General features: G+C 33.7%; 1 protein-coding gene across 1 annotated transcript in view; it reads left to right on the forward strand.

Annotated features, from left to right (window-relative positions):
• Positions 1 to 1,319: 1,319 nt before the first annotated feature.
• LOC143184520 (neurotrimin) overlaps positions 1,320 to 21,648 on the forward strand; it is a 275,768-nt gene continuing 255,439 nt past the window's right edge. The window contains exon 1 of the mRNA XM_076386814.1: positions 1,320 to 1,453. Within this exon, the coding sequence (XP_076242929.1) occupies positions 1,330 to 1,453 (124 nt within the window). The 5' untranslated portion in view covers positions 1,320 to 1,329. The remainder of the gene's footprint in view (positions 1,454 to 21,648) is intronic.

Genomic DNA, 21,648 nt, shown 5'->3' on the forward strand with positions numbered 1-21,648 from the left:
ACGGAAGCTTCAGATCCTCATAATGCAACAATAAGATACAAAACATCCCTTGCCGAAATGGCAATAACAGATATTTAAGTGTTACGCTAAGATGACTATTACTGCTTTTTAGTTGTACGCTACATATTTTGTATTGTGTAAAACGCTGGCTTAGAATGTGTAAAAATTAACGAAAATGTGAGACACTATTGAAGAATATAAGTTCTAGACACAAAGCAACAAAAAGTTCAAATGCACGTATGCCCGAAAATTTTTACACCTATAACACTGGTCTAGTGCTTACTTGCCTTCACATTGTACTACCCTCTTTAAGGTCCTGCTAGAAACAGAGATATTTAAGCCATGTAAATGGTCAAGACACATTGACTCCATTCATCTAGATATAAGCGAGTAGCACACCATACGCAACACTGAACTTTTTTCATTGTTTTCGTGTCTAGAACCTACCTTCTTATAATGTTACATTTTTGGAAATGTCCTGTATTTTACTGTCCTATATTATTACATATACATATATGTATGTACAACAGTGATTTTAAGAAAAGTGTTTTGTAGTATATTCCACATTTTCTGTTATTAGTCTATGAAGTCAGTTTTTACATGTGTTGATTAGTTGATTCTATGGTGTAAGGATGGCTGTGTGTTATGTCTGATTGGCAAATTCTATAGTGTGAAGGTAGTTACGCATCTGCGGGATGTTTTTTGGAAAAGAAATTTAAACTTTCTACGAAGTTCTCACCCATTATCGTTTAACGAAAGCTTTCATTCTGAGATTTTTAGACGTAGACATGATGAGCATCGAAGTTATTTCTAACCAATGTTCGTAACTTCTACCGAACCGCTTCCCAAAGATTTGAATGTAATCAACTGACAAACCTGGCTGTTGCGTTTAACATTGGTGATGAATAAACTCTAGACATTATAAAATCATAATACATCATAAAATCGAGATTTTACGAAACACCCTGTACATAAATATTTGTAAAATTTCCTTCAATATCTAAAAGTTTGGAAGGTATATAAAAATTTGGTAAGTATATACTCCACAGGTGCTCATACTTAACAAGTAAATAGTTTCGTCCGAGGATTGTGGAGGTCTAGCGATAATTAATCGTTACATATTGATAAGAGATAAGTGACAGGAATTGAAATCATTGGGGAGGGTGGCCAAGCTGAAGAATTAGGAACCCCTAGCATCGAAGCGGCTGCGCGTGGCGGGAAAGGAAGCGTGGTAGGGAAGAAGGTGGTGAGAGGAGTCTGTGTGCTCGCGAAGCGCGATATCTCAGTCGGGATGCCGGTCGCGTATCCGCTCGTTGACTTGGTGCCGTGATGGTCGGTGAACGTGTGAAACTTGTGCTAGGGATCATCGAGGACCGCTCGCGGCTCCTGATAACAATCTTCCTCCTTTCAACGTTCACGGGAAGTGTTTGGACAGACAACTCCACCGGTTCCGGTGAGTGCGTATTTATTAACAACTGACGGTGATGAGTGATGGATTGTTGATTGTACGACGCAGATGAGTGAAGTTGAATATAAAAATTAGGTCTGAGTTAGCTGGATTACTATCAAGTGTAGAATCATGCATTATTTGGGGCAGATGAGTGAGATTTAGAGTCTAAATTATGCGGGGGTTAACTGGCAAATGTTAGGTCATCTACTGTTTGGAGTCAGATGAGTTCTGAGGTCTAGATTAGGTCTGGGTTAACTGACAAGCGTTAGATCATCCTTTGCTTGTCGTCAAAGGAAGTCTGAATTCTGAGATCTCAAGCTGTAAGCCTGTAACTGCGTTCTCACTGAAATAACAAATGTAACACTGAAGAATGTTTTGTTATCTGTGATTACAGCTATTCCAAAAAGTGTCTAACAAATACATTTGAAAAATGGGAAATATTTTGTCCACGTCAATAACTTCCCCAAGTAACATGGAACAAAACAGCGGCTCTTCAACAAAAGTTCAATAAAAAGTTTGTAGTTGTTGCTTCAGTGAGGACACTGCTTGGTGTCTCACGAAGTGTCTTTTACTGCTTCTACTGCTAGGTTACATACCGCTAAGTACCTTGATGTGGCTCACAACATATAAAGATCAAACACAAATACTCTTCCATTTTTCAACCCTCAGATCAATTCTGTATAACCGCCTTGTACGAAAGTTGAATTTTTTCGCTTTATTCGCTAACACCCGTAGATGTACAACGCACAGTGCTTATGAGTGATTTTAATGTTTCTGTGTTATAAAATGTTTACATGCCAGTGGTAAAGTAAAAGTCACATTCAGCTGTTTCCAACGTTTTGTATGATCTTCGCCAGTTGTGGTCAAGTTTCCCAAGTTCCTCGTGATTCTTCCATTATACTATGCGTGCATGTGCAGCTACCACGCGTGATTTTAGCCTGAAATTGTTTTTGTGTGGTAAAAGAAACTTTTGTTTGGAACTATGTGACTTCTGTAATGTGTGTTGAATATATTTGATTCTATTACATACTTAAGGTAATGACTACCTTCTGACCTAAGGCTGTCAGAATGTTAATCATAATATTTAATGCTATTTTAAGAACCCAATACTTCCTCATTAATTGGAAAGCAGCACAGATTATTCTGCTACATAAACCTAACAAATACCTACACTTGCCATCATCTTATAGAGTTATCTCTCTGCTACCCACACTATCGAAAGTATTGGAAAGAATAATATCAACGAGAATGAAAAAGATAAGCACAGAGTAAATCTAATGCCATCACATCAATGTGGCTTCAAAAATAAACATGCAACAATAGAACAGATACATAGACTTACAAATGGGTTTACACGAGAGTTTTCTCGAATATAAGCAATACTACACACTACACGGCTCTTTTTCTAGATATAGGAAAAGCATTTAAAAAAGTTTGGCACAGGGACTTCTGCACAAAGTTAGTTAAACATTTCCTAGGCCTTACTATAAACTCATCGAATCCTATCTAAAATAAAGAACCATGAGAGAAACCAATACGTTCACATTCGCAGACGACACAGTCATATTAGTCATCTATAACCACTCTATGCCAGCGTCAAATATCTTACAACATCTCGTAAGGCTAGAAAAATGGTTGCATCGGTGAAAAATAAAAGTAAACACGAACAAGTGTAAGCACATTACGTTAAAGAAAGGAACTGTCCCTGTTGTAAAGTTTAACAATACTTCTGTATCACAAACCAAAACGGTTAAATAGCTAGGACTACATTCGGACTCAAAATTAACTTATATTATAACTACAATCGACCAAACCCATATCAAAAGGAGAAACATGTACTGGCTTACCTGCAAAAGTTCTAAACTAAGTCTTGACAATAAACTTTTAATCTACAAAACAATTATAAAGCCTATCTGGATCTACGGCATCGCGATGTGATGCATGGCAGTCAAAAGCCACATTGCTAAACTTGAGACATTACAATCCATAACTCTATCCATAACTCAGATTACTTTTAGTTATTAAAAAACTTGTTAAGAACTTTGTCTTAATACTATTTCTTCTTACTGAATTTTTGTCTTCATATGTGTCATTATACTGCTTCCTAAACAAGTGTTTTGCAATGACATGTCGATAACAGTGGTTTAAGTTGCTTTTGTTTAGGGAAAAAGTGGACAACAATACATGTCACATGCTTTTGAGGTAAAATATGGTACTGTTGGAAGTATAGGATACTTTCATAGGCTTTTTATTTTCAATATTCAGGTTCTATAAAATAATCTACTTCTGTATTGAATTTTATTTAGAATGGGCAACTTTTTTTATACGAATTCAGCTGAATACTTTTTGATACCCTGACAACGGACAAGTTGATGACGCCAGCGGGTTATTTTTCAAACCGTTTGCGCTATACATACATATAACACGCAACCTGTATATTGGGAAATTATAAAACTTGCTCATAAATATTTTTGAAAGTATTAACAACGTTAAACGCAGTTATAATTTGATACTTTTGAGAGAATTATCTTGTCTGCAAATGCTTGTTTGACTTACAAGGAAACATTGCGAGGTGTAAATCTTGGATTTTTACGAAACTTGACAGGATTGTAGAGTAGCCGAAAATATTCGATATGTATTTTTTTATCGGCTCTAATTCATGTTAAGATGATGAAAACATTTTTGTAATAATTACGTAGAATGATATTAATGTGTTTGATTCGTTCCAGCTTCTACAGTAAAGATACCACCGATGACATATCTTACAACAAAAACTGCGCTTTTCAGAGCTACCATATTTTTTTAAACGTAGACGACACATGGTTCAACTTAAGTATAATTGTTCAACATAATTCAAACATCCTTCCATTCGCGATTTTGTCTTCTCGTCGGATAATCGGATGATTCTATGTCCAAAGTACAAGACAGCTCGAAACATTTTTTAAACAAGATTAATAGTTTTTATTACAAAAAAATACTAATCTGTGAAAAGGTATACGGAAACTAGAATTATTTAAAATAAAAATTGAAAGAAAAAGTAAAAACCTCTCGCGATATTTTAACCCGGAACCTGCAGATTATGAGTCATTATCAATTATTATTCGACTATAGGACTTTCTTGTAAATTTGTTCGATTAAACCACATTTTCTGAAGAAATTCCAATTGTTTGCATATAGCAATTAATAATTATTGACAGAAAATGATCTATAAACCAGCTTTACTTCCTATATTTTCATCTATGCAAGGCTCACTGACACTGAACCCCTCGTACCGTTTGCAACGAGTGCCAGACGTTAAGAGTATTCATTAGCAATGTTATTATTTATATATTTAGTAAACAATAAACAAAGTGTATTATAATATAATGACGAAAACATTAGAAGGATATATAGTTTTTTTAAAATCACTCGTTTCAGGCTCCGATTCCGCAAAAAATGTAGTCTAGGAATACTATTATTTCGTTTATAACGTAAAAATTCAAAACTTTATTTTATCCGTATTTTGTGTTTTAGTTCATAGTATTCGCATACAAATTTGGGAAATGATCGATCAACATTTAGTCAGTGAAAACAACGAAAATATACTCTTTTTAAATGTATTTCTTAAACAAATTGATATTTTCAAAAACTGTTTACACAAGTGAATTCGTCGTTCAAAAATACGCAATCACCCCATTTATACCATTTTGTTACATACACTAGTTTTCGAGATATTAAGCGAAATATGTTTTCCAACTCTAATTGGGGGTAGTTTTCACCCCCTTAATATGAATTACTGCGGATAAAAGAAATACGTATCAAATATTTTCGGTTGCTCTACAATCCTATCAAGTTTCGTCAAAATCAGCGAGATTTACATCTCGCCATATTTCCTTGTTAGGCATCAAATGGTTGTTGAATTTTCATAAAAATCAATTATATTATTATGCGGTAAGATTTGATTAAATGGTAACTGTAGTTAATCATAAACTGTGACTGAACTTTTAATCTGCCACGTCTCAAGTGACTTGAGTTCATTATCCGAAGGTTAGACCTTTCCTTGTTTATTAAATTACGACTATTTTTTTACTTAATTCATTTCTAACGCTATTTACAAAGCGTTAACAAAATTCATGGGGTTGCTGGCAGGATATGCATTATACATATGCTGTGCTATCATTTATTGAGTTTATAAAATAAATTATTTTTAAAAGATAAGTTTTTTGAGGCGAACATCGGATTTCACAAATTATTAAATAGTTTTTCGAAAAATTGAGTACTTCGTATACACACATAATTGAGGTAGTTTAAATAAATGAAAGATACATTTTAACATACTTACTAGAAACTTTATTTAATCTTGCAATTAAATGTAACACGGATAAATACTGCAATGGTTAATCAATACATTTATAACGTGATGAAATTACGAGTATCAAAATAAAGATTTCATTGGACAGGAATTATAACGATTCTGCTTCCTCTCGACGAAGTATGTACATTCCGATACTACAGATAACTAAATTAATGAATCACAGGACTAAAAGCAATGTATAATATCTATCATACACAGATTAACCTCTTTACCTTTTTCAATCAATCACACTCGTGCACCTTTTACAGTATTTTCACTACTGATCATGCCGCAACGTCTAACAAGGCTCTTTTAACAATATTTTTTTATTTATCTACAAAAAAAATAATTACACATATAACGCACCTACTACATAAAAATCATTAGATTTAAAAATCACTATTTTTTAATACATCAATAAATCTATCTAATCATTCTTTGCAAAAATAGTATTAATCTATTTATGTCTAAAAACCATTTTACTAGATACTTAAATTTCAATGTTTTCAATTACTGAATGTATATATCTTCTAAGCCGATGTTTTTTCAGCATAAATGGGTTAATACTTTTTTGTAGAAAATGACCAGTTGGATCGATTAATATATTAAAAAATATATGAATCCTATAGAAACCAATTTCCTACAAAGCATCATTCATTTGAAAAAACTAATTTAAGATATTAGGGCACACAGATTCATTGTAATCATTGGAAAATGTCAATCACAGGAATTTAATTTTCTACCAAAACATTGTCAATATTGTACTCCTAACAAATATCACTAATGTAACTTTATTTCTGTTGCTACAGTGTGTCTCCCATTAAAAATATTTTTAACGCTACTTTGCGCATGCTACACGATGATCATATTTCACCCTATGAAGTAAGCCTTCATTTTTATGATACGAAATCAACTTACAAAAATATGTGCTACAGTTAGTAGCTTACTTGACTAAAAAATACTCGATGGGCCCATTTTTAAAGAAGTTCATTGATAATAATGACAACATAATCTTTTAACAGTAATAATAATCAGGCGGGACAAATTTCTTTTCCACTATAGATTGCTCTCCTACGGTCTATGGGTAACGAACGGTCCCGCGGGGCGTCAGTTCGTCACTCCTGTCGAAATGAACTATCGCATTGACATTTGCACCCTCGATGCACACATAGAGCACCTATAACCGATTAATATAAACTTAGACATTAACCACAAAAGTACGTAAACTATCTGTTTGTTTTTACCTACAACAGTTTGATTTATATAAAAGTGTCTACTTCTTCTGTAGTATTCCTGTGTTTATAGCAATTGAACTTCTTTACAAAAGGGCCCACTAAGTACATCGGATAATGCTAATGCCGGCGACATGTCAACTTTACAAGTTAATAACGCAACAATGGTTTACGCAAAATACACGTACAAGTAGTGTTTTGAAAATGTTTCGATGTCAGGTACAAGAATATGCAGTGGAAAATGTAGAGTTTCACTAAAAAAATTCAAATGTAACTTTTATACGGCTCTCCAAGGTTATTTCAGGGTTAAATCATTGTCATCGCCACATTTGTCTTTTAATGCCATACAACTTTTGTCTGAAACATTTTTTTTTTATTTTTAATACTTAGAGAATTAATCGGGCATATTGTATGTCGCAGATTGTTAATAACGAGGGTAACTGTTATACTGACATTTCTAGATCAACTCGATTTATTTCTATTCGTTTAATTCTATACTTCGTTCACTGGGAGAACGCAGTTGTCGGTTGACGTGTTTTCGTACCCCTTGCGCAGTTCACGCCTACGCTCATTAGTTATTGGCTCTGTCACTCCCGAGCACATCCCTACCCATGAACCCCTTGTTGGGCCCTTGGAGATCCTACCATTTCTAAAGAAAGTCACTTCTTCAAGTGTTAGCGCATAAACGGTGTGAAAGAAATTTTGAGCAAGCAAACGATATTCTTTTAGATTTTAGTTTTCTCCGAAAGTATTAATGCGGCTCTGTTAGCAAATAAAAATCTTCTTGAATATCGTCTCTGTCGACCGAAAACGTACTGGTACTAGTTAGTATTCTTACTGCGTTGCAATACCATAAACGACCCTAGATTTCCCGTGTCATAAACTACCTGGTCGCATCGAACATTTTATAGGAAATCCAGGAAACAGTTCTACCGTTGCTGTTTCTTTATAATCAAATAAGCTGTGGATTCTTATACATTGATATCTCAATAAATATTGTTTATTAATAGATAGAAACATTTGTTTCATTTGGACACAAGGTATACAGAGTAGAAAGAAGCAAGGCGTGTCCTTTTAGGCTCTTGAATCCTTCACCAATCTCAGTGGAAAAGTCAGTCGGGGCAATGGAAGCTATCTGCGTGAAACGACTGCGTTCTCTCAGTGAACGCAGTATATATTCGAATGTAATTATATTGACGTCCTAAATTTAACTGATGTGAAGAATGCCACTGAAAACGGAAACGCGTGACTGGTGTGTAGTGTGTGCATATAGCCTTTGAAGGAAAGAGGGAAGTGATTGTTTAGAAATTGAAATATTCAGGAAACAGTCTGCGGGAGCTAGACAGGGCATAAAGAAAGTTCGTTTCCCCTCAAAGGACTCATTAGTTTTCATTGACATTTCTATTTTTATTAAACTGAATTTATTTAAGTTGTTGTATGCATTCCTACATTGTTAAAATTCTCAAAATTATATGAGAAGACGAATTGCGCAGATAGGAGTTGGTTGCTCGGGTGAACCTGAACGAGTGATAACAATGGAAGAGTCGACTGATGTTAAACATCCATTAATGACTGTCATTGAAAATGTTTACTGGAATAGTTGCTGGACATATCTTTTTTAAAATTTCTTCCAACGACAATAGTAAATGGAAGCTCTTCTCTTTTACTTTTGAATCATTTTCTGATGTAGCACATTTTTCTTATTTATAACCGTGCCCATTTTTCACACATACTGAAATGCCTTCGCCCTCTGTATTAACATTCTTTCATAGTCATTCAAAGTTGTAAACAGTGGAGATATGTCATCCACAAAAAGGTTATTCGAAGTACAAAGTGGCGATATAGAGTTTTTTCAGAAGTATACTAAACAGTAATGGTAAATGTAATTAATTGATGCATTTCCATTCTGTAAATGCGTCATTAAACCTTTTCAATGTCTACTTTCTATAGGTTTTCTTAGGTTGGTAATATCAGTAATGTCATTTCAGCCGAGTAACTTTTCGCAAGACACACATACTAATTGAGGTGGATGTACGCATTATTTTGTCAAACATTGAAATGCTGCAGAAAATTTCAAAAGTATTTTGTCCTCGTTTAGATCAATTTCCACTTCATCATACATCAGAGAATTTGCCCATTCCTATGCAACTTGTGCATCTTCTACTAAGCTTTCTATATCGTAGGTTTTGAGTGCATTGTCCAATGCGACCAATTTTTTTTATCGTACATTAAGGAATTGATTAATCGAAAATGTTGTCAATTAATAGAAAATGAGGAGCTAAAATAGTAAGTGCAAGAGGAAATGAAGAGAAGAAAAATATCCGAGTGACTAGTTATGAACAGTCCAAAATGTTTATTATGCTTTCCAGATTTGTCAGAGATCTACACTGAATAATAGCTCTTAATAATTGTTGATACTGATCAAGAATAACGCAGTCTTTTTTGCACAGGTCGTTACAAATCTATGGCTTTATTGATTTTGCTCTTTGGTGTTTGAATAAGGTTTGTAGAGGAATGTACAGTCGATTTGTAAACCTCAACAATCGATTGAAACTTTCGGTAACAAGTTTGCGAGACGGTATATGTATGTCTGTCGAATGCCTAAAGACTGGGGATCTACGCTGAGCCCCTAATTTTTTGAAAAATCGCTCTCGATTCTTTTCTTTTTTACTGGCTCGCTGTTGTCATCGTGCAGCGTTGCGCTTCGCAACATCACTTGTCATCGCGTGTCACAACATCGCACTTCGACACGCCCCACCTCCATTGTCGTTTTCTATTAATGGCAAAATATTCACAGCTTAGCCATTTTCGTTTATTATAATAGGATCTTTAAACATTAAAACGTTGTAGAGAATGTCCGAAAAATAGGCTTCTGGTTTAAACGTATGTTTAGATTTGCCATAGAGAGCATTCCATCTACTATCAACGTCCGTATTCTCAAGGTTAGATACTTGGGTACTGTAGAGTTCTACTCTATGATTTTGCGTACCGCAAACCTTATCAAATTTTCTACTTCTGTACCGAATGTGTTCTTTCGCAACTTTTAAACAGCACCTGTATTATCTGTAAGGGAAGAACTTTTAATTCAGAACTGCGTGCAATATTTTTAGGGAAATGTAAAACTAATTAATAGAACTTGAACATATTAAGCAAATGGTAACGCATTTTTCTATGATCGTAGTTCACCCTGATTGGACGTATGAACGAAAGAATTTAATTGCTGTTGAATTGTTGGAAATCGAACAGTTTCCTCATTAGTATCATAAAATGCATAGAATCTTTTTAAAAACATCTCAAGATCATTATTTTGCTTTTTGTGTTTAATAAATCATAAATAAAGGTTGTTTTTCCATCATAATAGTGACAAACCACTATTTATTCACGTCAGAACACCCACTAAACAATATTTGTATATGATCTTCATGCGATGATAGAACGGGGCCAATCATTTCAGAAACCTGTATCTTGCTGGTATCACGTGGTGCATAATTGATAAAACTTTTAACGATATCCTAAAAAATGTCTACGTGACCATAGTGCAACCAATCTCTTCCACTTAAGATTCCTTCTTCATCCTTTGTCAGTAGTCCAATATTTTTGTGACTGAGATTTTTAAAAAGATATTTAATTTAAAAGATATTTAATAAAAGATAATTAATATTAATTATAGAATTAATATATCATATAATTAATTTCAGTACTTTTATCTTGCAATTCACTTTACATATCATGATTTCGATTTTGATGGTATTCGTGTATGTCTTCATATTTATATGCTTCTTCCATCTTTATTTAGTACATTTGATTTTACAATTGAGAGTATATTTATTCATTCATTCTTCTACGAACTTGTTTTCTTTATAATCGTTTTGCGTGAACTCCTTTCACTCACAGTTTCACGATTTGTGTGGTACCTCACTTTTATTCTCATACCATCACACTCTATATCCTACTGTAATACAAACGCTGATGCACTACGCAATCATAACAAAATACACTCCGTATCTCTCGGGCACTATTTCCAGACTGACCCAACCCTCCAATCCACCTAGGGATCAGGTCTTTAATTTCATGACACCCCCCCCCCCCCACATTAATCGGCTAAATAAATATATGAATGCATATATGAAGAAGTACAGATGGTAATTGTTTATTACAAGTGTTCTACCTCCCATTTTAATGATTTTATAATGTGTTATAAAAGGCACTAGTGTGAACAACTTTCCATTTAAAAAAATTTGCGGATGGCTTTATTTTCCGAGATATTTGCAAAAAACTATTATTACTATTCCAAAGACTTTTGCCTGTACGTGCACATCCACGGCAGCGTATGCTTGTTTCTATGAACACGTCATGGCAACCAGCACGTAGCTTGTGTAACAGGTAAACTAAAAGATTAAACTTGGCCAATTTCAACGGTGAATATCAACAAAATGTTCATTCCATATGTTCTATAATGTTTTCGTACATAACAATATTCTCCTAACAGGAAAAGAAAGACGGATCAGAATTGGTCTGGGTTAGGCTCTTCTACGGGATGAAGGTGCAGTTCTCCCGCCCACATTTCGATATCTTGAACTTCCTCAAGGCAATGTATTTGGTGAGTGCGTGTATAAATAGAATACAATGTAATAGCAACAATAATTTTTTGCAAATATCTCAGAAATTATAGCAGTCCGCAAATTTTTTCAAAAGAAAAAGTTGTTCAATTAACGTCCTTATAATATATTTGAATATCATCAAAATCGGAGGTGCAGCCCTTATAATAAATAGTTACCGCACATATAAAAGCTAGGTAGATAGATAAGTAGATAAGTAAATAAATAAATAAATAAGACGTAGTAAAGCAAATAAGAAACAACGCAGTAGCGTCTCCTGATGACAGCTTCGTAGCTAAAGCCACCTAACGGCAAAGATATAAAACCCAGAAAATTTATGCTCGGTCAGACATAACTGATTGTGAGATAATACACTCACTCCTGCACTTCAATCTTAAAGGCTTAGAAAATGGATCAACGTCTTCTGAACTTGAAAGATGATCTTAAAAGTTATACTTTTCAAAATCGCATTATGAAATCTCAGTAATAAATGCAGATGCACTGATTTTGATGAGACTAGGCTTAATTGAAAGATCATACCCACATTATATTGCGATAATACCATTGGATTTTAAATCTGAACTATGGATCTAATGATATACATGATTAATGTTTTTCATATATGACACTCTAACAATCCAAACAATGTGTCCGGTAGTACACAGTATACTTGGCGTCACGACAGTACCATGCTGTTTGATCTATTTAAATAAACATTAGAGATCTTCAGACGGCTTTTACACGTTCACTTACGATGTAGGTAATAACTATTATTCATTACCATTTAATATTACGTAATATTAATAGTATTTAATATTGTGTATTAATATTAAAATATTTTAATATTTAATACATTTTTTATATTATCAAAAACATGCGAGATTTTTCAGGTGATGAAATTAAGTGGCCCATCCTGTGGATTGTAGTTTATCTATTGGGTCTCCTTTTACTATACGAATATCAATTCCATCACTATTTAAGAAACACGTGTTATATAAACGTTCTCCAGCAACGTAATATTCGGATGTGTGTTAAATTCCCATTAACGATGCTCAGACGCATTCAGTTTCAATTCTGTACCTGTCAGAGTTGGCTGGACAAAGTTATTTCGCGTATTTAGTTGGTAATCTGGTATGATGTACATAATACAGCAGGTAGAAATGCAGCTTCGCGTTATTATCGAGATACACAATCATGCGCATTTTCGAGATTCTGGCTAGAATTTTTTCTTTCAGCCAGAAGTTTTCTTATCTAACAGCATGCTTTGATTACCTGACTGAATTGAACTTTTTCTTAATACTTTTGTTTTCTGTGTCACTTTGACTACTGATTGTTGCCTGTCTTCTATTTTAGAAATTGCAATTTTAGTGGGTGCCTACCATTTAAATATATCCCTAGATTTAGATATATCCTTTATGTCTATAATATTTAATTTTGAAAAAGAAAACGGATTATTGTATCCTAAGCTTTCGAAAATATATAGGATTTATGCACTAGTGAAGTTTTTCCATTACAACATAATTTCGCTCACGACACAAATTGAATTACCTATATTTAATTTTCGATTACTAATCCGAAGGAATCTTTTTGAATTGATTATTGTTAATATTACTTCGATTCGTATCATGTTTAGATTTACTTGTTTCAAAAGAACTTTACTAATTCGTTGACACTATTTTTGTAAACATAAAATAGAAATTATAATCCTTATTAAAAATTTAGATTTATGTTCACTGATACATGTATGTATCTACCTGAAAATGAGCTAGACACGCGTAAAGTTCATATAAATTCGAGAACATTCTGTAGTCAATTTCTCGTATCGAATAAAGTGCAGTTTCAGAAAGAAAGTTATACCTAATACACTCTACATAGCATCTGTATTATGCATTACTTTATGATGGTCTTACTGGCCGCAATACTATTACATGCATGGCAATGAAATTATTTGCTCGGTAGTTATTTCTCACGTACGATAAACCTATTTGTGGCCCAACGACGGATATAGTACAAGCTTGCGTTCAAAATGAGTCTATCAAATGCAAGTGGACATAGTTATTACTAGTCTGTGGATTTTTATGCAATTTCTATTCCTAACCTGAATAAGAATTTGCTTCATCTTATAAATAGTACAATTTACAATCTATTTTCCATGGTTTTTAAATGTATTTTTGAATATTATAAGCATTCTGTACCTTTTTGTACATTTAAAATTCCTATAAGTGCATTAAAATCCGGAGTCTAGTTATTATTAATCAAAATCAAATTCACATAAAAATATGGATTTATACGAATCTCAGAATTAATATACATGTACAAATAAGTGAAATTTTGTTACCCCTAGTAATCGAAATGGTATTTATTTATTGTGGATCTAATAGACACTAATTTAGATTTCATTTGAGTAAATTCTGACACGAAGATGAAAATTTTAAGATAAAATAGAAGTGTATCACTTGTTCAGAAGTGAAAGCAAAAATTATGTTAACAATAACTATGCGGAATAATGCATAATGTACTTTGATTTGCAAGTTTGCCTTTCTAAGATTGAATGCAATATGTATAATTATATGTAACTCTATTTGCACATCTGTTGGATTTGTATTAGGTTTTTCTTAAAAAAAGAGTAGGAAATGTTGAAAGGCCTAGACTGGATGTATATGTACAACTGTGAAAATGAAATTTATGAGAATGAATACAATAGTTTTCTAAATACAATCATTTGCAGTTCTATTGGTTGGTTTTGGGTTAGTTTTACTTTATACAAAGTCATTCACTACTACAACCCATTTAGGTATCATGTCAGCATCAGTGCACATCATCATTGTTATCAAAATTTAGGGAATTCTGTTCAAATCACCTTATGTCTTAATTATAAAGTATTAAAGATTAAAATTACGTTTCGGTTCCAATGAATCCAAATAGTACGGGAGTTAATTTTATGTGTCGAATATACACTGTAAGCAATAACACTGAATTAAAACTTAATGTCTCTCCCAGTGATGTGTCAATTAGAAAGAATATACCTGACCTAACACTTTAATAATACCTGGTTCAAAATTACTAAATTTGCCTTAAGTGTTCAAATTGGGTTGAAGTCTACCGAATTTTATGTTAGTAAATCACAGTCTATGTTACTAAATTTTAGTAAATATGAAACACTATCTCATGTGAAAATGTTGAATTTACTAGATGGCTTTATTTCCAATTATAAAAAATTCCAAGAACACCGAAACAGCGAAAACGAAGGAGACTACATACGTATGACCACATTTTGTTAACAAGTATCAGATCAAATCTCACTCTAAATGCAGACTTCACTAAAAGACCCTCAATTATGTCTAAAAATCCGTTTTGGTCTGATGTTATAAGCGTATAACCGCTTTAAAGGCATGGTACAGCCTCGCACTCCTGAAGGTAACTATAACATTGCTGAAATATTGGAAAAATCTTTTAAGACGGTACAATCAAATATGTTAAGAGAGTGACACTGCCGACGAAATTATATAAAGACATGGGTTTACGAGAATCGACTTTTTGTCATTATATGAAAAGATTTTGAACTAGGAAAGGGTTCATTCGAAAGAAAAGTTCAATGCAGTGCGGTCTGGTCGTGATTCAAAGCCATGGAATTTAAGCAGTTTTGTGTAATTTAGAGAGTGTTTTGAACGAAATCATGATCAGACCGCACTGTACCGAACTTTCTTCTTTCGAGTGGATCCTTTTCCAGCTCAAAACTTTCTCATACAAGGAAGAAAAGTCGATTCCCGTAAATCCCGTGCCTTAAGTAGTGCTTTTTGTTGGGTTATCGATAAAACACTGTGAAACACGTAACACATTAGTTGGGTTTGTATAAACGAGGCAGCACCTAATTAGGAGAACTGCCGATGTGGACTCTGAATTTGTGATACCCAAATTGGCGACATGAATTATTGAAAATTTGTCCCTTCATTACGCACGCCACCGCATGAGCACTTCTGCAAAGCACGTGTTTTTTCGGCGAATTCTGATTTTTTTCTCTCTCAATCTTGTTATCGTAGTGGGAGTGAATTCATAATAGAACGATGGGAAACTACGTGGGAGTAGAAGGAGCTTCTTTGGAAAAATTCTTCGAATAGGAAATTTACGTATTCCTTGTCCTCTCATATCAAGTAATTATTATTCTTGATTATCCTTAAACAAAAAAATTGTGTATTCGTGTTTTTACGTTAACGAAGCCTCATCTAACATTTTCGCTAAGGAAAAAGTTGTTTCAAATCACCCCCTGAATCACTCCTTTCCCATGAGCTCCTATATGAGCTTGGCGCTTCGGGCCACTATGAACAGCTTCGGAAAATCAAAAGAGAAGACGAATGTGCAGTGAACCTTACTTTCTTGCTCTTGAAATTGAAAGGTTGTCCACATCGCGAACAAGTGACATGAACCACGCGCAATCTTTTGGAAAGTCCAAATATTTTCACTTTTCAATTTATAATTAAACGAAGACTCTTCGATGTGATCCCTTGAGGGTTGTATGAAATTTTAAGGGACGAATCCAGAAACTAAACGATGACATTTTATGGAATACCTCGTGCCAATGAGTATTTCTTATTAACAACTAAAACCAATCTATGTACAAGCTCTAGTAGGACGCGTGGTATAACCGCGAAAGGCGTCTACATGTAAAGACAAATCGAAAATAATGGCTGTTATACATATGTGAATCCCGGAAATAGTGAGGTACACATATATTAGTCGAATCTTTAAATTTAATTTTTTTGAAAACTAAGTACCTTATAAAAAGAATTGTATTCTCTGCTTTCGGTTTATTTTTACATGCGTGTGTCCTCATCCTTTTCCGGTTGTATCACACGCTCTATCACATCGTATATGTCCAGAAGTTAGTAGTATCCTGAAAACAACCGGTTGGATAGCTACGGATTATAATTTTATTCTAAGTAACATCCCAGCTACGGTACACAATATGAAAAGAATTATTTTTTTTAAACATTTAAATTACATGTTACAGTACTTCGTAAATATCGCAATTTCTTTATACAAATTTTCCATTATAAATGCATATCCAACATATAAGTACATACATTTGAACTTTTTTCTGCTTGTTTCTTTGTACTTTATCGAGGAATTTCCACTGTCTAAACCTTTGATGAAGCGTCGGACACGCATAACGTTTCTGTGTGTTGGGATCCACTGTATTTATTTTCTTATATGTTGTGCGGTGTTGTGTGCATTGGACGCAACGGCTACCCGCAACGTCTGACACGATATTTTAATTCTATGTAAATGAATACGTAATATGTATACGTATACATATGAATATATGCAATACATATGTACTTATCGTGCAGAAAAGTTGAAACATATTTATTAGATATGTATTTACATATTATGTAGCGGACTTACGCACAGGTTGCCTCGGAACTCATAAGATAGGGCCCCCCAAACAACAATAAAAATATATGTACATCATTTAACCAAAAATTCGGTACGTGTAAACGAACAGAATAGTATTAACAACCATTGCTAAAAATTTCAAGCAAATCGGATGAAAGTTTACGTCGGTTTACTTATTGCTAGTTTTTAACACCTACAGTATGGATTATACAAGGTGTCCCAAACAAAGTGCGGGAACCATAAAGGGGGGATTCTTGTGGTGATTCTAATCAACCTTTTCTTTTGCAAAAATGTTCTCTGAAGCTTTACTAACAAGTTATTAACGAAAAACATCGATCAATCAGAGAACGCGGATAGCGAGCGTTCGGCTGTTCGCGCACAAGCTACGCGTAGCGTTTGCTCTCGCCGTCATCGTGCCTTGTACCATAAATTCAGAATCTCTACGTTATTGCCTAACTTCTCTTGAACTGTTGGGTGACAATTTATGAAAAAAATCAGGAACACTTGAGCTGAATATTTAAACACGTAACGAAATTCGTGTGATGATTTAAAGCGACATCAGATGGTCATTACGTCTGCACCGTAATAAAATGCATGCCGGTCGCAGGACACTGACATTAAAGTAACTAATGAATGAGAATACAATTGATGTATTCTTTTTCATCGACGGGTTTGTTGATATATCGAAAGGTCTGTAGGGGTGATCGCGACGCGACCCTCGCGGCCTTCGATCTCAGGTACCGATGGCTCCTTCGAATTTGCAGGGCAGTATTCGTGAACATGAACGTCCATATCTGCCAGACACTCGTTACTGTCTCCTATGCTAATCGGACATACCTTTGTTTTCCCCTATAAATTTGTCTGCAACTTTTTCGACCTGAAGAAGAGACTACCACTTCCACGAACAAAGTCTGACCGGGGAAGACCCTGCTTTGGTCATATCGACTGACAAATCGAATTCGACTATTTTGAAGAAGTGGCACCCCTAAGAAGTCGCGCCTAAAACGATGCGAGAGCAGGAGGAAAGAGACTTCGGAAAAATCGTCAGTATCGATCATGATTTCCGCCGCCGAAGGGTACAACCTTTTCCTCTGTTTTGATGCGGAGTGCCGTGGCAAGGTGGAAGCTGTGAAACAGAAAGTACGAAAACATTGCTTTTTATTTTTTATCTGTGGCGTATCAAATTGAAAACTGTGAAGAAAATTGAAAACAATAGTGAATATTTATCTGCTGAATTAATATGATTATTATTCCGCTATTGCTACAATACAAAATAGGCATTTTTTAATTCTTTTCCCTTGGCTTTTATTTTTTACAGCTTGGGTAATTAATTTAAAAACCTGAAAAAAATCCATACTTTGTGTTGCGATAGCTAACGTGTCACTGATTTTTTTCATTATTTTTCTCCCAATAGCTTAATAGAAATTGAGCAATAACATAGAGATCTTGAGTTTCTTGTACAAGGCTCAAGCACGGCGAGAACACACGTTACGAGTAGTTTGTGCTCCGTCACTGAACGGCCGAACGCTCGCTATCCGCGTTTTCTGATAGATCGATGTTTTTGGTTAATAACTTGTTAGTAAAGCTTCAGAGGACATTTTTGCAAACGAAAAGGTTGGTTAGAATGACCCCAGGAATTCCCCCTTAATGGTTCTCTAGCTACTTTATTATCGTCATCAATGTGAAACAGATGCCTTTTCAAATGCTTAATTTAAATATTCTTAGTTTTATGCGTATTTAATTTGTATAAAAATAAAGCAATATATATATATTGCAGAATTTATTTATTTTAAGGGGGTTTCAACAATTTTGAACGTTCCGAGGCTCTTGAAGACTGTTGCCGCCGCTGCTTCCTTTTACAAATCGAAAAAAGAAAATGCTTAGGCAAATGAAAAGATTTGAACAGTTGATTCTTAATGTCTCAAGAGCGAGAGAGTAAGGGTTATATCTGCCTTCTCTCTCGACATTTTGCAACTTTCCGAAATGCCGTGATTGGTATAATAATATATGTAGTAGAGGGGGAAATTTTCTAAGTCGCATTTCCAATTTGGAACCATAGAATGCTTCCATCTCGCCTTCATTAAACAGCTGCATGTTTGTAGGTGATACTACTCCTATAACGAAAACTGTAACAGCAGATACCGACCTGTCAATCTCGAAAAGTCACATAACTACCGTACCCTCTTAAAGTGATGTATGTTACTTTCTCTAGACTCTCTCTAGAGAGTTCTTTCAGTATCCCTTGTAGCTATCCTAGTAAATTTTAAATAAAATTCATTGAAACGATCGGATTTAAACAAATTTTTGTAAATATTTAAGTATCAGCAAAAGTGTTCAAAAGTAGTTAATTGTAATACTTTTCATACTGAAGTGAATACCTGTTTTTAACTAGTATCATTAGTTTTAAACGTGCAATTCGAGTATCCTAATTGTAATTTACCATGCAATTTATCTATAATTATTTCAATCGCGGGGAAAAATTCAGCTTGAACGGCGTTGAAAGAAGGAAGAAAAGACATCCTAGAAAAACCGCTCTCAGTGAGGAAAAATGCGCGTTGGCTGTAGTTGTATGTGAACTTTAAGTTTCTCAAACAGAATTATGCGGTGTAAACGTTGGGGCACGGGCATTAAAAGAGGAAAATTTCATTCCTTCCCTAATAAACTTCATAGTGTTCATTTGTTTTTTTATGTCCGCCGGCTTTTCTGCATCTTGGCAGCTAAGATTCTCATTTTAATGAATCCTAATTTATTGCACGTGAGGAGGAAAGATTAATTATGAAATTGCTGAAGTCAAGCAAGCAAAGTAAGGGTAAACTTTGATAATTAGAATTTGAGGACTTGAAAATTTAAAAATTTGAAAAGTTAGGAATATAAAGTTTTGAAAATTCGAAACATAATTCCATAGGCATTTGTTTTTTTCAAAATACTGTATATAAACCGAATATTTAAATTTCCAAATAGTGCAAAAAATTCTAAATCAAATTATTTTCAATACAACAAATTTCATTCTATTTTTAACATATTTTCTGTAATATTTACAGCTTACCCGAGTTTCACTCGTGATTGATGGATAAAACGTATATTGCAGTTCACGAGTCAGATTCATAGTTTATGGAAAAAGAGTTAAAACATTTAAAATTTTAAAAATGAATATTCAAAAAGCCTAAAGAAATTTGATAACTTGTGTTACAACCAGAACAGATATTTCAAAGCTTTTCCCTGCTTTAATTTTTAATTTATATTTGATGTCATATTTTGCCTTGATAATTCCGAGCATTGTGAGAATCTTTCTTGTCGAAAAATGCCATCAACCTAACAGTATTCAGTTAAGAAAAATGTCAACCAATATCTCTTTTTAGAACGTATGCTTCAAGAATGTAGATATAGGGTTATAAAAATATTTAAGCACTCTCAGATGAACAATTTGACGCTTAAAAGATGTGAATTTTATTACAAATTATAAACTGCTTTTATTTCTATAAATCATGTGAGTATCATGATTAAACGTGTATGTACATATGTTAAATTTGAAATGTATTCGACAACGTAAAGTAAATACCTAATGTTTGTTGGTAACATCGACTAAATAATTCTCGTAAAAGTATTCCAGCGATTAAAGGTAGTACATTTTTTATACTAACACAAAGGTTTAATATTTTGTTGAACCGCCATAAAAATTTATTAATATTATTAATTTATTGCAAATGTTATTATGTTACATAACTTTTCAGAAATTGTTTTTAATGCTTTCTTGGAATTAATATTATATTTACTAAATTATTTGTGAATTTCTTCCGGTCTTTGTTAGAGTATTTCATATTTTAGCCGTAAGTGAGTATTATACGGAGCGAATTTTCAAATTATTTTGAAAACTAATCCCAAATAAAAAATTGTATTCTTTATATTATACTTATTTTTTCATGAGGTATCACCTTCCACTAACTTGTACACGTTATTTGGAAACAACCTGTATATTATCCATTTTTTAAGAATATGTGCGATATGTTTCGAATTATTATTATCTTGTTAAAAAAGAAATTGTACACTTGCCCTAATTTTTCAACTGTTCAGTTAAATTAACTTTCAGTATTTGCGAATATTTGTCTCATTTAATATTTCATCGATAATAGTGATAATACCAACACTATAGTGACTTCATATAATCCCACAATATTGTCGATTCAGCTCTATACCTCGGTCGAGCGTAGATATTAAAGATCCATCTCTTTATTTGATTTTCCCCGAAATTTTATAATAATCATAAATTTATTTTTGTTCGAAAAAGTAGTACAATTCCAAAAGTTCTTGTTTTTTTTGAGGGAAAATGAAGTCTCTTTTGCTTATTGAGTTTATTAGTTTTATTATTGAGTTTACTAATATGTAAATGGTTTCTTGTCGAAAATACGATTATAAGAATTATTTTTACAAAGAACTTGTCGACAAAGTTCAGAGTGAACTTGTTTTACAAAGTTATCAGCAACTGGTGTAGCAAGTTTTGGAGTAGAAGCAGTTAGACCCCTTTTATTTCATGCACAATTATGTTCTCTTCCATTTTTTATAGAACTCTTGCGGGACTCTTCCATTCCACTGATTTTTAATTGTTTTACTCTGTAGCAAATGGTAGATTCACTTCTTTAAGCA

This window comes from Calliopsis andreniformis, chromosome 10 (assembly GCF_051401765.1).
Source record: "Calliopsis andreniformis isolate RMS-2024a chromosome 10, iyCalAndr_principal, whole genome shotgun sequence".
NCBI classification, from domain to species: Eukaryota; Metazoa; Arthropoda; class Insecta; order Hymenoptera; family Andrenidae; genus Calliopsis; species Calliopsis andreniformis.